Here is a 17,504-nt window from a genome sequence, read left to right as displayed (position 1 = left end):
AACATTGAGGCAATTTTAATGACTGTGCAGACATTCCTTTTGAGGTATTTGTTGACTAAACGGATGTCTTATCACAAAACGGATGGCACAATCTCCGTTAAATTTGGAGTGGTCTACAACTTCGGTCTATGGCATTTTGTCGTATCTGTACCCCTTATACGTTAAATCGGCTCTATTTCTGGATTATACCTAAAATTTGCACTTTGTACACGTATAATTCATAGTTTGAGTCACTTATAAGAAATTCTACACGAATATTGGTCCACCCAGTAGTCATACGTGAGCCAAATTCTACGTTGGACGCTGTCACATAAGTAGGCTATCTGATAAGTACTTCAATATGTGAAATGTTACACCAATTTCACCCTATGCAACGTTTATAAAACAATCTTACCTTTAAATGGAAGATACTTGAACATGTCATAGGACCAGCCATTTAGATCGGTAAATGAGGCCAGAGGCGTCTTATCGCACAATCCTTTTTCCGATTTGATGTACCGTTTAGCAGCAGTTATTCCGTAAATGATGGTGAACATCCATATTCTTCCGTATGCCGATCTATAATATTTCATTGAAGTCGATTTGTAGAGATCTAGAAAGGGATTGTCTGCCATTGTAATTAATACTTTACAAATCGATAGTGACTGTCAGCAGGATGGCGTCTGATATTGTAATCAGTACTACCCACATCAGCTTTGACTGGCAGTAAGAAAGGTGTCCTCCCCCAACTCCTGTGCACCATTGTAATTAATAATTCCCTTCTCGATTCGACTACCAAATGCAAGGGAGCATGCAATGTTTTTTTTTAAAACTCCTTTACCCGATTATGTTTGTCAGTAGGCAAGGGTGCCTCCCATTATGAACAAATTTACCCATCTAAAATGTGACTGACTTTAGGCATAGTAGCCTGCTATTATAATGGAAACTCACCAACTCGGTGTGACTGGCAGTAAGCTGACTGGCATTAGAAAATTCGTCTGCCATTATAATGATAACAACACAACTCAATTTTGACTAGTAGTAGGGAAGGTGCCTGCACATATAATAAAAATTCCTCAACTGTAGTCTATCTGAGAGTGGGAAATGGGGCCTGCCATTGTAACGAAAACTCCTCAAATCGATTGTGGCCGCACAGTTGGCAATGGGCCTGCCGTTAATTGAAAATTGCCAACTCCTTTGTGAATTGCAGTAGACAAGTGGACCTGCCGTTATAATCGCAACTCCGCAAGTCTCACTTTACGTGTGACATATGGTGTGTGATTCAGTTCCGTTTATTCAGCAATCCGTCTGACATTCCTATCAGGCGGTATGGCCTGGACCTGCCGTTATCACCGCAACTCCACAAGTCTCACTTTACGTGTGACATATGGTGTGTGATTCAGCTTCTGTTTATTCAGCAATCCGTCTGACATTCCTATCAGGCGGTATGGCCTGGACCTGCCGTTATCACCGCAACTCCACAAGTCTCACTTTACGTGTGACATATGGTGTGTGATTCAGCTTCCGTTTATTCAGCAATCCGTCTGACATTCCTATCAGGCGGTATGGCCTCGTTTAGTGATAGTGCTTAACTTTTGGACACTAGTGTAGTAAAGCAAGCGAAATATAACTGAGCTAAACTAACTAATCCAATCACCCATTTTTGTCCATAAAGGGCATTTGGGCCTGCCAGCTCTCTCTATGGACCAGAGGTAGAGTGTCAGTCTACCGATCACAAGATCCCGTGTTCAAACCTGACAGAAGTGCCGGTAGTCAGATCTTTGAAGCAGTCAAGTTGACAGTCCAAGTCGTCGTAAAGTTAACTTTGTAACTAAATAAACTACTATGACCTGTAGCTTCATTGAGGTGAAATTTAAAATGCGTTCTTTTGTTATTTGTTAATTTTACCCTCCGATTGATGAATTATGATGGTGAAGGACACTTTTACACGAAGTTCATTGGTGTGAGAGTGCATAGAGATTTGGGTACTTGAGCTTTTAGCGTCAGAGCGAAGCACTGCATGTTCTTAGAGATACAGTAGGAGGCGAATCTTGTCTACTGCTCGGTTATCTTTTGTCACTGTGAAGCAATACATAGCCCATGGTACTCTTATAAGAAAGACACCGGTTAAAGTTTCACCAGATTACTTCTAGTAATTTTGAGTTTATTCTGGACAAATGTAGGTCCACACAGATTGTCTAACTGTAATAGTAGTATAGTTTCAAGTGTGGTCTGGAACACCTTGTAATGAGACATGCGATAGAACACCAGGGTGTCCGATATAGTTAAATAAAAAGTATTTTAGCAAAATTTTTAAAGGCAAATTGTAAAGGCTTGTTGATGAAATAACGGCAAATCTGAATTCATCACATTTAGAAATGAATTTCAACTTATGCACATCATCTTTTAAGCTACTTTTGAGAGTAGAGTAAAGGGACGTATGTTCGTGATAGAGGTAAGTTTGTGATAAATCGAATAAGTATCACGTGTCTGCTAGAGAGCGATAAAGACCAAATTAAAGTAGCTAGAGACATATGTTGAGTACTCAAGGACTATTTATTTGATTTTTTACTTAATTATTAGATACGGCCAATAGAGGGCTATTTTCACTGATGAAATAACAAATTTAAATAAGTATAATAAGATAGCATTCAGTATAACCAACAATATTATGTCTCCACAGTAAATAAGAATAAAAACGTAATTACAATGACAGAGATAACTGGCAAAGGTCGGTTACAGATTTAGCAAGAAGAAAGGTCATGGGTTGTAAGGACGGAGGAAAATCGAAACCAGTATAGGATGTCAAAGGAATCATTTAATTTTATGTCTGAAGGATGCAAAGGGTGTGCATGTGTCAATATCGGGCAGTGCATTACCAAGAGTAGGGAGACGGTGCGAAATTAATAACTGCTTCGATATTAGGCAGTTCGGGTTTAGGAAAGGTTATTCCAGTGAAGCTCAACTTGTAGGATTCCATGAAGATATAGCAGTTATCCTGGATTAAGCAGGTCAAATGGGCTGTATCGCGATTGACCTATCCAAGGCATTTGATAGGGTAGATCATGGGAGACTACTGGAAAAAAAAGGAAAAAAAGGAGTGCAAGTGGACTAGACAAAAGAGTGACTGAATGGGTGGCATATTTCTAGAATATAGATCTCAGTGAATTGGAGAGTAGGTGAAGCTTTATCTGACCCTGCAATAATAAAGAGGTGAATTCCTCAAGGCCGTATTGTTGGACTTTTGTGTTTTATTATATATATATATATATAAATGATATGAGTAAAGAAACGGAATCAGAGGTAAGGCTTTTTTCGGATGATGTTATTGTGTATAGAGTAGTAAATACGTTACAAGATTGTGAGAACTGAAAATGACCTCATTAATGTTGTGAGATGGACAGTAAGCGTTGGTATGATGATAAACTGGGTTAAAAGTCAGGTTGTGACTTTCACAAATAGGAAAAGTCCTCTCAGTTTTAATTACTGCGTTGATGGGGTGAAAGTTCCTTACAGGGATTTTTGTAAGTACCTATGTGCTAATATAAGGAAAGATCATTGGGGTAATCACATCAATGGGATTGTAAATAAAGGGTTCAGATCTCTGCACATGGTTATGAAGGTATTTAGGGGTTGCAGTAAGGATGTAAAGGAGAAGGCATATCTCTGGTAAGGCCCCAACTAGAGTGTGGTTCCAGTATATGGGACCCTCACCAGCATTATCTGTTTCAAGAACTGGAAAAAATAATAATAAAAAAGCAGCTTGATTTGCTCTCGGTGATTTCCGACGAAAGAGTAGCTATACAAAATTTTTGCAAAGTTTGGGCTGGGAAGACTTGGGAGAAAGGAGACGAACTGCTCTTCTAAGTGGTATGTTCCGAGCTGTCATTGGAGAGGTGGCGTGGAATGACAATATACGAATAAGTTTGAGTGGTGTCTTTAAATGTAGGAAAGATCACAATATGAAGATGAAGTTGGAATTCAAGAGGACAATTTGCGGCAATTATTCTTTTGTAGGAAGGGGAGATAGGGATTGGAATAACTTACCAAGAGCGATGTTCAATAAATTTCCAATTTCTTTGTAATCATTTAAGAAAAGGTTAGGAAAGCAATAGATAGGGAGTCCGCCAACTGGGCGACTACCCTAAATGCAGATTAGTAGTGATTGATTGATTGATTGATTTATTGATTGATTGATTGATTGATTGATTGATTGATTGATTGATTGATTGATTGATCATTTGGTATAGCCATTGAAGGTCACAAAGATGGGAGAACTGTAAACGGCTTTTCAGGTTAAGTATACCCAGGTAATTCACGTTGTTATATTTAGTTTTGTTCTAAAAGGAAGTTTGCGAGTCTTAACAATGAAAGTGGAAAAAGTTAAAAAAGACTATTTAGTTGAGATATGTTTGTGATAGCAGATGACAGTCTGGCTTGAGCGAGCGAGGTGCAAAGTTGCGTTGTACAGTGCGTGCCGGGAACATGGTTGGTATCGAGCAGTACCGGGCCGCGTTTGGGAAATGGCAGCTGAAGCAGAGGAAGGAGGCCAAGAATGGACTGGCAATAAGAAAAGGGGAGTTGAAATGGGGAAAAGCTGTGCTGGTAGCAGCAGTGTTAGCAGTGCTTCTGGTCATTGGGGGTGGTGGAATTAAACCCAGGCCCAAATATCAGTGGCACTTTCAGCATGGAAGATTTAGCAGCACTTAAGTTGGTAGTGAAGGAAGTGATACAAGAACATTGTAACTGGGATAAGGTGCAAGAAATAAAGGACATGATTGAAGAACAGAGAAAGGAGATAGGGAACATTAAGAAATGGTTAGAAACTAAGAGACGAATCGAACAATAAAGTGTGGAACAATGAGAAAGAAATAGAGTTATTAAGAGGGAAGGTGAAACATCTAGAAGAGGAGAGTTTGATTAAAGAAGGAAGTAGAGGGGTACAGGCAGGAGAGAATGAGGAAGGCCATATTCATATATGGTGTGGAAGAAGGCGAGAACGAAGGATTGATTTTATCTATAAGGAGTTAGAGGTCATACGGGATAGGATGAAGATAAATTTCAGTGAAGTGGACATAGACGATGTAGAGAGAGTAGGCAAAGCGAAAGGACGAAGACCAATTAGGGCGCAATTTTTCTCTACCCTAATGGCAGAAGTTGTGCTAAGAAACGGCAGTAACTTGCAGGGTCAGAAAGTATGGGTGAGGAGGGTCATGGGAAAAGAAGGTGTGGAAAACATGAAGATTCTGAATAGGCATCTTTGGAGAGCGAGGCAGCAAGGGCTAAAAGCCCGCATAAGAGGTCAGAGACTAGTGGTGACGAATGGGAGATGGGTTAGGGAGCACCCAGTGACGAAGCTGAAAGAGATGGACGAACACGTCAGCTCTGAGAGGGGAGTGATGACAGTGCAAGATGGAAGGGAGGAAGCAGAAATAACTAGTGGTGAAGTGGAGAAAGGAGTGGAGATCAACCCATGTGGAAGTGGACAATGCAATGTGGATAAAGAAGAGCAGAGTAGTGAAGGGGCGAGTGAGGGTGAGCCGCAAGAACCGGCGAGTCCAGTGAGAGCAAGAAAGAACATGAGAAGAGTGATCGGCAAAAAGGTAAAGAGGTTATGAACAGAGGAAGAAGTAGGAGCCTCAAAGACGTGTGGGGTAAAATGTGCAAGGGGATGGAGGATACGGAGGGCATGGAACGGCAAAGAATGTTAAGGAAAGGAGGTATCGAAACAGGGAATGAGGGGGTGAAAGCTACAAGGAGTAAGAATAAGGGAGGCAATTTAGAAGGGAGGGAGGATAAGTTATAACTATATTGGAAAATAGGATGTGTGAATATAGAGAGGATAAGAAACAAAATAGGAAATAAAAAGGTTAGGGAAGTAGTAGAAAGTTTCGATGTTGTGGCACTCTTGGAGACGTGGTTGGAAGAAGGGAAAGGGATTTCATGGAAGGGGTTTGTGATTAAATATAAATATATAAGAAAGGAGAGGAATAAGGGACGTGCCCCAGGAGGATAGTATTAATTAAAGAAAAGATTAGTGAACTAGTAGAAGATATTGAGCAAGATATGCAGGAAGTTATATGGATGAGATTTAATATGGGATGAGTAGAGGGAAGGATGAAGAGAATAATTCTAGCGTTCGTATATTGCCATCCTAGTGCACAAATAAGTATCTTTTTTAAGAACTATTGGTGGAGATTAGTATGATAAGGGAGAAGTTTGCAGAAGAAGAGGACATGCTGTTATTTGGAGATTGGAACGCGAGAATAGGGGAACAGAGCCCACTATATAGTAGGGAAGACGGGAGTTCCTTGTTGAGAAGTGGAAGAAGTGAGGATAAAACTGTAAACAGTTATGGGGAGAAGCTCTTAGAGTTGTGCGCAGCGGGGAATTTATATATTCTGAATGGATGGAAGGAGGGTGACAGTACGGAGAAGCTGACCTATGTTTCAGAGCAGGGGTTAGTGTGAGAGATATAGTTTTAAGCTCGGAGGGAGTGTTAGAGGATATTTTAAGGATGGAAGTAGGAGACTGGATTGAATCACACCATTTCCCAGTGTGGGTTCTGTTAAAAAGGGGCGAGGAGAAGAATGTAAGAAAATATGAAGGACGAACTAGGGAGAGGGTATAATAAGTACTAATGGACAGAGAAAGTGAAAAGGGATTGCGACAGGGTAGCATAGGAAGAAGTACACTTACTGAAATGTGGATGGGAAAAGGCGTTAGAGGAGATTAATATCGATAAAGCCTTGGAATTGCTGCTTCATCCAATAAAATTGATAGCTCAGATAGATAATTGTGGAAGTAGGAAAAAGAAAGAGGGAGAAGAATGGTTTAATATACAGTGTGAAAGTATGCAAAAGAGGGTGCTGGGAGCGTTAGGGGAGTATGGGTAAAAAGGTAGGAGCTTAGAAAGAGAGGTTTTTTTGTAAATTAAGGAAAGATTACAAAAAGAAAATTGTGAGGTAAAATAGGCGTGGTTAGAGGAGCAGACGGAAGCCATAAATAAAGAATGTAAGTTGAGCAACACTGCGAAAGTTAGGGGAAGGATAAATGAAATAATTAAGGGTGGTAAGAGTATTGAGAAATCGAGTATTGAGGATGTACAGTGGGTTAGCTATTTTAGGGAATTACTCGGGGGAAAGGGGGTGATATGGTTGAGTGAGACGGGGGACGAAGCAATTTGGAGGAATAGAAGAGTGGCAAGTTACGAACTACACAAGGAAATCACAAGAGAAGAAACTTTGGGAGTGATAAGAAGAATTAGGAGCAGGGCAGCGGGGGGTTGCAATGGTATCAATAATAAGTTTTGGAAAGAAATTAGCAAAAATGGGACAATTTTAGAGGGCATAGTTAAACTATTCAATAGGACTTTGATGGGGGAAGTACCCTAGGGAGTGGGAGACAGGAATTGTATGTCCAATATACACGGGAAAGGGTAGCAAAGACAGATGGGAAATTTCTCTGTTAGATTCCTTTAGTAAAATTTATACAGGGGTATTAGCGAACAGGTTAAGTGAATGGGCGGAAAGAAACGAGGTTTTGTCAGACTTCCAAGGGGGATTTAGAAAAAAGAAAAGAACAGTGGACAATATAATGGTAGTGAAGACGCTTTGGAGAAGTATATGAGCTCGTCCAGAGGTAAGGTGTACGTATCGGCAATCGAGTTTGAAAAGGCGTTCGATAAGGTCAATAGAGGTGCTCTATTAGAGAAATTGGGTAGATTGGGGGTGTCGGAAAAGATGCTAAGGGCAGTGGAGGCGATGTATAAAGTGGGTAGGTGTTGTGTAAAATTGAGTGACGATAGGTTGAGCAGACCACTAGAGTCCAGGGTGGGTTTAAAGGAAGGGTGTAAATTATCCCCAATATTGTTTATTTTATTTATTAACGATATCTTGGATGGACATGGGGGCGACAATTGGGCCGTACCGGTGATTAATGGAGATGGAGATACCGGGTTTGATTTTTGTGGATGATGTGATATTGATGACTCTAACTTCAACAGGGATGCAGAGGAGCTGTAATGCAGTTTCGGATTTCGCAAAGAAATGGGCCTTGAAAATTAACGGGAATAAATCGAAAGTGCTAGTAGCCCAGGTACAGAAAAGAAGGAAGGAGGAGGGGAAATGGGTCGTGCAGAGAGAAAGGATGGAACAAGTAAATAAGATCGAATATTTAGGAGTCATTATTAACAGAAAAGGGACTTGGGATGATGAGATAAGGCGTGCGAGAAATAAAGGGATGGCCACCCTTGCCTCAGTCAGGAACTTGCTGGATTATTTCCGGGTATCAGTTATAAAACTTTGAGGTTAGTCTTAAGATCGGTGGTTTTTGGTAGGGTAATGTATGGGGCTGAAATTTGAGGGGTGGATGAAGAAAGAGTAGAATTAAGATGAATTATTAGTAATTTCGGTAAGTCGGTGTTGCTTGCCCCCGCAGTGCACAGCTAGTGCAGGGGTGGAATTACTATGTGGGGAAGACTTGGAATTTGAGTGTGTGAAACAAATAGTGAAATAGTGGATGATTTTGAAGAGACAAGATGGCGAGAGGGTGCTACAAGCTGCGTACGAACAACAACTGAAGAGTATGTATAAGGGTTGCTGGCTAGTCAAAATTAAAATATATTTGGAGATGATAGGACTAGGGCACGTGTGGTGGGGAGGTCTGGACGAAGACACAAGCCAGAGGTTTGAGGGTACTTTCGAGGAGGGTTAGAGACATTCATAGGCAGAAATTATTGGGGGGAAGGAGACTAAGAAGTTCGCTGAATGTTTTTATTAAAGTAGAGGAAGTATCGGGGATCAATATTAGATACGTTGACAGGTTAAATAGGGGTGGGTTGGTGTGGTGGCTGATGGGACTGCATAAGAACAAGGGTTGGTTAAAAGGAAGGGACAAGACAGTTTGTATACTATGTGGGGCAGTGAATGTTGATTTTCCCTTATTCGTTGTCTGTGAAGAAACAAGGAAGATAAGAAATAGATTATTGAGTGCCGAACATCGGAAACTATTGGAAAAAGGGGATGAATAGTCTGTTTGAAGGCGGATTATCAAGCAGTGAGAAGGCGGAGGCGAGTTGAACAGGTATCTATGTGCGGTAAAAAAGTCATTTGAGAGCAAGATGAAGGAGGGAGAGTAGTAGAGTTGATACGGGGGTATGTGTTTGGAATGAAGATGTGTATTTATGGGAAGCTTGTTTTATAATTAGACGATATGCACTGGATGGAGATTGTATGATAAATTTGATGGTGAATGGAGTACTGGTGTTGGGTACATAGTTGAGTTGGTGAGTTGGTGGAGTAGGGTAAATGATGTATTATTTTGCAACGGTAGTGGACTTATTGTTTGTGATATGGCAGGATTGAATATAATTGCTGACTATCGTTGTTTTGGAATTGTACGGGAGTAGGTCAGGTAACAATGAATGTGACGCAAGTGCTGACTGCATAAGGAAACGTGATGAGTGTGCTGAAACGAGGAGTCGGTGACTCCTGCAACAAAAATGATTTTTTATCGGATATATCTAGTAGGTTAGGGTAGTTAATGAGTATTCAGGTAGCCAATTAGTATATAGAGCTCCAGTTTATTATTATTATTATTATTATTATTGTATTGTTTTTTCTTATTATTATTTTAGATTTTGACAGGTGCAGTTTTCTCACGATTTATGTACAGTAAGGGATAGCAAGGAATAGTTGGTAAGAGAGAGCAGGACATTACCTGAAGAGGAGGGGTAGGACGGGGTTACCCCTTAGAAATAAAAGAGATGTCTATGCGGAACGAGAAGGAGAAAGGCGGGGTACAATAGGAGAGCGGTTACAGCCTCACAAGGTCGACCGCTAATGTAATGGTGAGAAAGCTGCACTGTCATCTGGTAGGGATGGTTGGGGGCGTCTTACGGACCCCATGGATAGGGCCGGTCGTGTCATCATGGGACGGCGGTCTTTTTCTCACCAGGGATGATGACATGGCCGGACAGCAGTAGTTTGTTTATTTTTTTTCCAGCGGGATCGATGGGCGTGGCATGTAGGGACTGAGGATGACTGCTGTGGTGATCCTCCCTAGGGAGTGTCACGTTTCCGGAGTATCTGATGGACCTCATGGCATGCCCTAAGAGTCTCGTGTAGTTGTTTTTCTTTTTTCCTTTTTCCTGGTTTCGTAAGTTTTTTATTGTGAACATGTATTTGGGACTGATCGCCTATTATGTTCAAGAATAAATACAATACAATATGATAGCAGATGAGGTCCAAACAGGGAGTAAAAGTCACTAATGGGGAGAACGTAGGAGAAACGTATAATTTTAAGGTGTTAATATAATTAATTTCAGTGATTTTGCAAAGAATGCTTAGGCTGTGAATAGGTTGGGATATTTCTTTCACTCATATGAGCAGAGAAGGTCAGTTTACGGTCGATTATAACGCCTAGGCCTCTTACCTGATTGCTGTGTATTTTCCTGGATGCTTTAGACAGTGTTTATTCCTTTAGAAATGAAAAATATATTGTGTTGTACTTCTTTGGGAGAAACATTCTATTTCTTAAACCAGTCACCACACAAATTGAGAACTGTCTAATGGTAAAGTTGTAAAGCTTAGTCTACAGAAGATGAATTCATGATAGTTATTCATTTATCACGAATATACCTGTATCATGAATATTCCTCTCTTTACCCAGTAGCAAGTTCTATTTGACACCAACAAGAACAGTTTTTACAATGTAAACATTCTCTGAGCTCTGGTCTGGAGTGCCTACCTGCAGGTACGACGTGGAAGACACAGGGCACGTCCTGAGTGCCCAGCTCGTTTCTACCCCAGCAAAGAAGGGTGCCGTAGTCGAGCTCGGACAGGGGCGTGTAGCTGGCGACACTGCTACCACCGTCGGGAGCAGAACTCACACTCTTCACCTCTAATGTCTGTATGGCTGAGTTGTTGAACAACCAGCGGAAGAGAATAGCAGGAGGGTTGGCATCGACGTCACAGACCACTTTTATCTCCTCTAGACGAGCTGCTCCGTAAACCTTCTGCTGCTTCTCACTGCATACTGGCTCATCTGGACACAATAATAATAATAATAATAATAATAATAATAATAATAATAATAATAATAATAATAATAATAATAATAATAATAAAAAATCAAACAAACATTAACTGGCACTAATTCAAAAGTTAAATTCCTAGGCGAAATATCTGAGCCTTTTCCTGTTAACACCGGGGTCCGTCAAGGGGATGGTTTCTCGCCGTTACTATTTAACTTGGTACTTGAGAAAGTAATCAGGACCTGGGAAAAGGAAACTAAAGGAATAACCCTTGGAAGACTACGTAAAGACAGAATTCACGTGCAATGTCTGGCCTTTGCTGATGACATAGCAATTCTTCCAATAATAGGCATGAAGCAATTCATTCCATTGAAAAACTACATGAAATTGACATCAAAGCGGGACTTCAAATTTCGTATGAGAAAACTCAGTACATGGAAGGAGCCTCACGATACTTAGGTGGACAACCTATGATAACTAAATTCGGCAAAATTATTCAAGTTAACCAATTTAAATATTTGGGTGAAATTATCCAGCCCTCTGGTTTAAACCGCGAAGCAAATAAAGAAAGAATTTACAAATTACAGAAAGCATACAGGATCACTTGGAACAGGTATAATAAAAAATCAATATATCGGAATGCAAAACTTAGACACTAAAATACAGTGATCAAACCTGAAGCATTATATGCCTCAGAAACCTTAATCATTGATGGCGGATCTTTAACCAAAGACATTGAGAAACAAGAAAGGAAAATTTTACGAAAAATGTTTGGCCCAGTTTGTATACGTGGAATATGGAGAAAAATTCATCCCAGGAGATATATTGTCATTCTGAAAATAATTCTCATACTTTTCGGAAAAGACGATTGAAATTTTATGGACACATTATCAGAATGAACACTAACAGGCTAACTAAAAGAATTCTCAACCTGACCCTTTCATTAAAAACCAAGAACAGGTGGCTTCGTGAAATTGAAACAGATCTCCAGGAAATCAACATCTCAGAAGACATTGTACAGGACAGATATAAATTCAAAACCAAAATCGACAATCACCACTTTGAAGACAAACCCAACACCAGAGCTACTATAACCTGGACAGAAGAACGAAGGAAGAAGCTCAGCGAGAGGATGAAGAGATTTTGGGAGGAAAAGAAGGCCAACACATCAGCTAAGCAAGTTCAACCGTGGCCCTGAGTAGGGCATAACGATGTAAAATAATAATAATAATAATAATAATAATAATAATAATAATAATAATAATAATAATAATAAAAATAAACTCAGTAGCCTACATGGAAGGATCCGCTCGTTACCTAGATGGGAAACGTATAAGAACTAATTCAGCAAAATTAATCATGTTCATGTACCTAGGAGAAGTGATTCAGGCATCAGGCTTGAATCGTGAAGCAAATGAGATTATATAAATATTACAGACGGCCTATAGACTCACCTGGAACAGATACAACAAAAAGTCGATATCCAGAAACGCAAAATTAAGACATTACAACTCAGTTATCAAGCCTGATGCACTATACACCACGGAAACCTTGATCACTGGAGGAAGAGGAAAATTTTCGGTCCAGTCTGCTCAGAGGTAATCTAGATGAAACGGAAGTCTCGGTAGCTTTATCAGAATTCCGAAAACATCACCGACACCACCAGGAAAAGGCAATTAAAGTTATAAGGCCACATTCTCAGAATGAATAATGACAGGCTCACCAATAGGATTCTCAAGCTTGCTCTCTCAATGAAAGTCAAGAACAACTGGCTTAGCGAAATAGAAAACGACTTTCAGGAAATTAGCATCCTACAGGAAATTGTTCAAAATCGACTCCAGTTCAAAATATCTGTCACCAACCATCACTTTTCTGAGAAAATGAATATCAGGACCAATAAGTCACGGACTGAAGAACGGAGGAAAATGTTCAGTGCCAAGATGAAGAGATTTTGGGAGAAGAAAAATCAACATCAGCCAAATATGTTCTATCATGCTCCACAGATAATACTATAATAATAATTTAAGATAAAACTAATACTGGTCTACGTTCAAAAGGTTCAAACTTTCAAATATTTAGGAGAGAGGCTAGATATAAAGAAAAATGAAAAGCATGGTGTGGAGGCAAAATTAATGAAAATGAAGGCAGCATAGATGAAGACTCTTCAAATATACAATAAGGGAGCATTATCATGGGGAGCTAAGATCCGACACTATCAGACAGTTTTGTATGCACCAGAAACACTGAGCATGAGGAATAAATCCTTAAAACGAGAAGTGAAGAAACTAGAACGAAGGATAGGGAGAAAGATCTTAGTACCCATTAAAAATGAAGGATCATTGAAGATTAGAAAAAAATGAAGAAGCACATAACAAGGTGGGCAAAGTAACGGACGTCATCAAGAAGAGGAGGCCGACTTTCTTCGGTCATGTGTTCCCTATGTCCGACAGCAGACTGACGAAACAGATCCTAACACAAGTTTGGAATCTTAAAGTTTAACCCAGATGGCACCAAGAAATGGCTCATGATCTGAGGCTGAGCGGGATAACAGAACAATATGTCCTAGATCGACGCATCCTCAAATAAAATATCCAGGACTGGTGAATACCTGAAGATGAGGTCAAAAGAGCGAAACGTCCTCCCTGGTCGGAGGACAGAAGAAATGCTCGTATTAAGAGGATGAAAGACACGAGGGTAAGGATACGTAAACATGGTTGGAAACCTAAATAAACGTGGTAGAATGAGGTCGTAACGATGTTAAAAAATAAAAATAACAAACTAAAATAATACCTTGGTGAAATCATACTGCCATCCGGACTAGACAGTAGGGCCAACATGGAAAGAGCGACTAAACTCCATAAGGCGTACAGACTAACGTGGAATTACTACAAGAGAGTCATATCGCGTAATGAAAAATTACGACATCACAAGACAGTTGTTTTTCCGGAAGCTTTATAAGCCTCAGAAACCATATCGTTTGGAGATCATTCTAAAATTATAGAACTTGAAAATCAAGAAAGAAAAATTGTCCCGAAAATGTGTGGTCCCACGAGAAAAAATGGAATGTGGATTAAGAGGAGAATAGCGGACCTCTACTCATTAACTGACAGGTTCACTGATGCCGTACGCAAGAGTCGCCTGAAATTATATGGCCATATCTATAGCTTGCACCGCGACAGACTCACCAAAATATTATTTAATGTAATCCACTCAAAGGAGGTCAAAATAAATTGGCTAGAAGGAACTAAGGTGGACCTCAAAGGACGTCATAAAAGTTCGTAGAGCCTTTAGTACAATAATTGCCAAGCATAAATTCGTGGACACCGGGCGAGTTGGCCGTGCGGATAGGGGCGCGCTGCTGTGAGCTTGCATCTGGGAGATAGTGGGTTCGAATCTCACTGTCGGCAGCCCTGAAGATGGTTTTCCGTGGTTTCCCACTTTCACACCAGGCAAATGCTGGGGTTGTACCTTAATTAAGACCACGGACGTTTCCTTCCAACTCCTAGCCCTTTCCTATCCCATCGTCGCCATAAGACTTATCTGTGTCGGTGCGACGTAAAGCCACTAGCAAAAAATAAATTTGTGGAGAAAGAAAGAAAACTGGTAGGAAGTGGTCAACTGAACGCAAGATGCAACGCAGTGCATTCATGAAGAGATTTTGGGAGCGTAAGAAGGCCAACGGACAAGTACAAACGCGCTCTTTGCATGGGCATAACGAAGAAACAAGAAGAACATAGTTATTTACTCTGGTCAGAAGCTATACGCATTTTAAATTTTGCAATAATGGAATAGGCCTATGTATTACCAAAAAAAAAACAACAACACCAAAAGCAATTGAATAATTCCATCACTAAGTGAAGAAGATTAATTATCTTGCACAGAATTGGACTACAGCAGCTGCATGCTCGTCAGCCCTCAATAACTCTCCATCAATGCATCACTCAGAACAGAGTGAGCGTTGGCATAGATAACTCATTGTCTGTTCTTCTCCACAGTCACATTGTGTTCGCCCCATTTGACAAGGTTGTCGCTGAATTTGCCAACACCTAATCGTACCGTAGTCTGTTCAATGAGCTCCAGGTTAACCAGTCCAGAGTACAACCAGGAAGCAAATAGGTCTCATCCACGTTTGAAGATGGTCAAATATAACAGCCCAGAGTTGTTCTCTGGATCTTTGCGGAGACATAGTTAGCACTGAAGTTGAACTGAGGAAACTTTTCTCTGGATTTCAATCTAGATCTTGGTGGTTGATGACTATGGAATGGGTGTAACTGATTTGTATCAGCATTCTCCCTCTCGGCATCTGCAGGTGAAATATAGGATAATTTCATATGTTTCTTCCTTCAAATATCTCGGAGAACTCATACTTCCATTAGGACGGGACAATAAAGCCAATTTAGAAAGAGCCACCAAACTCCAGAAAACGTATAGAGCAATATGGAAACACTACAATGAAAGAGTGATATCGCGTAATGCAAAAATTTGGAAACTACAGCTCTAGGAGGGCACCCTAAAACTGATGAAATTGGAAAACAAGAACGAAAAATCTCTGGGAATATATATGGTCCCACACATGTAAATGGCATTAACCCTCAACTGGTATCATCTATGTTTGTAATGTAACTGGTATCATACGTCTGTCAGACTCCAGATATTTACTTTTAAATTAAACAATGTGTTCATAATTTTTTGTTATTTATTCAACTTAATTCCTTTAAATATATGTTTGCAAACATGGCAGTGCAAAAAGTACAAGAAAAAATTACAAATCCAGAAAAAAATAATAAAATATTAGAATGATGCACCAAAAATGTGGGTGCTTCTGCTTTTCTTAAAAATCTAGAAAATATGACTATTACGATTACTTCGCTGATATGTCAGAATTATACAAAGATCATACAAACAAATAAAACATAAAATTACTGGAAAACTCAAAACATAAATTTAAATTTTAAGGTTCAAAATCACTGTTTGTTAGAAAGCACAATTTTCCTTATCACAGGATATGTTACCTTATGTTTACATGTATATAACTACAACTCAAAACATTTTGTGTCCAGATATAGCTATGATTTTCAAAATATATAGAAAAACATGTAGACTTCAGAAATGTTTCAGTGTCGGTGCGACGTAAAGCAACTAGCCCAAAAAAAATGTTTCACAGACCCACATACGTTCATTCATTTATCCGCAAAGCACTCTCGGCATATTTTTTTGGCGCACTCCAAGCAGATCGGTTTTCCGCACTTCTGGCACGGGTACTTCGTTCTTCTTTTCAGTTGAGGATCGCAAAAGTAGCACGTTTTACGAGCCTCAAAGAATTCAGGTGCCTCTTGTTCGTCATCAATCTGATGAATCCTCCTCATGCAGAATGTCAGTTCACATGGAATTTTCTTCACTTCAGTAAGCTTCCGATGCATTTGAGATAGACCAGTGACTTGGAAAGTGTCTTCATAAAATCTTTTTTTCTTTTTTTGCTATTTGCTGTACGTCGCACCGACACAGATAGGTCTTATGGCGACGATGGGGCAGGAAAGGCCTAGGAATGGAAAGGAAGCGTCCGCGGCCTTAATTAAGGTACAGTCCCAGCATTTGCCTGGTGTGAAAATGGGAAACCACGGAAAACCATCTTCAGGGCTGCCGACAGTGGGGTTCGAACCCACTATCTCCCGAATACTGGATACTGGCCGCACTTAAGCAACTGCAGCTATCGAGCTCGGTCTTCATAAAATCAAGCCTAGCCATTACCTCAATAATCACTCAATACTGAATAACGTCATTCGCAAACAATAGTCACGGAACTGGTATGATACGTCTGTCAGACGGCGTGATAAGTTTACTACGCACTTACTCAAGGTCAAACAAAGCGGACGGTACATCACCTTCCTTGCAGGGAAACAACACTCCAACTGAGAGGTACACAAGGGAAGAAAGCAGTAGGCTGAGGATAGGAGAGAGGATGGCCTTGGGAAAATTTTCGGCCGTCTCACAGACGTACGATACCAGTTGAGGGTTAAAGGAAAAAACAACAGAATTGTACACAGAAAAATATTAGTTTACTGATGCCGTACGTAGGAGACGATTGAAATTTTATGGTTACATCTCTCGAATGGACAATAATAAATTTACTAAAAATACTATTAACTACCGGGCTCTAAGGAATGTTCTCCGCAGTGCCTACGTGCTGCTTCGTGAGGGAGCATCAGCAGTTTAGTTGGCAGAACGGTGTCGTATCTGTCAGGCTCACTCTCGGACAGGCCAGGGTCGACAGGATAGCAGTGGAATGAAGACCACACGTGTCAGCTGTGGGCTGTCGAAATCGTCAGTGTGTATTGCAGTGAACGAACGTTCAGATAGAGTATTGGTATAGTGCAATACGATACAGGCGGTAGTGTTTATTACTGAGGAGACAGATTTTTTGGTGGAATACGTTTCCCTTGAAGGCGATCGGCTTAGAGAAAATGTAAAAATAAAATTTCAGGCGAGGTTT

General features: G+C 40.3%; 1 protein-coding gene across 1 annotated transcript in view; it reads right to left on the bottom strand.

The window, feature by feature from the left end:
• LOC136864405 (nephrin-like) overlaps positions 1-17,504 on the bottom strand; it is a 1,213,465-nt gene that overhangs the window by 42,114 nt on the left and 1,153,847 nt on the right. The window contains exon 10 of the mRNA XM_068226736.1: positions 10,729-11,025. Within this exon, the coding sequence (XP_068082837.1) occupies positions 10,729-11,025 (297 nt within the window). The remainder of the gene's footprint in view (positions 1-10,728; positions 11,026-17,504) is intronic.

This window comes from Anabrus simplex, chromosome 1 (genome assembly GCF_040414725.1).
Source record: "Anabrus simplex isolate iqAnaSimp1 chromosome 1, ASM4041472v1, whole genome shotgun sequence".
Classification (NCBI taxonomy): domain Eukaryota; kingdom Metazoa; phylum Arthropoda; class Insecta; order Orthoptera; family Tettigoniidae; genus Anabrus; species Anabrus simplex.
This window is presented reverse-complemented; position numbering and strand designations above follow the sequence as displayed.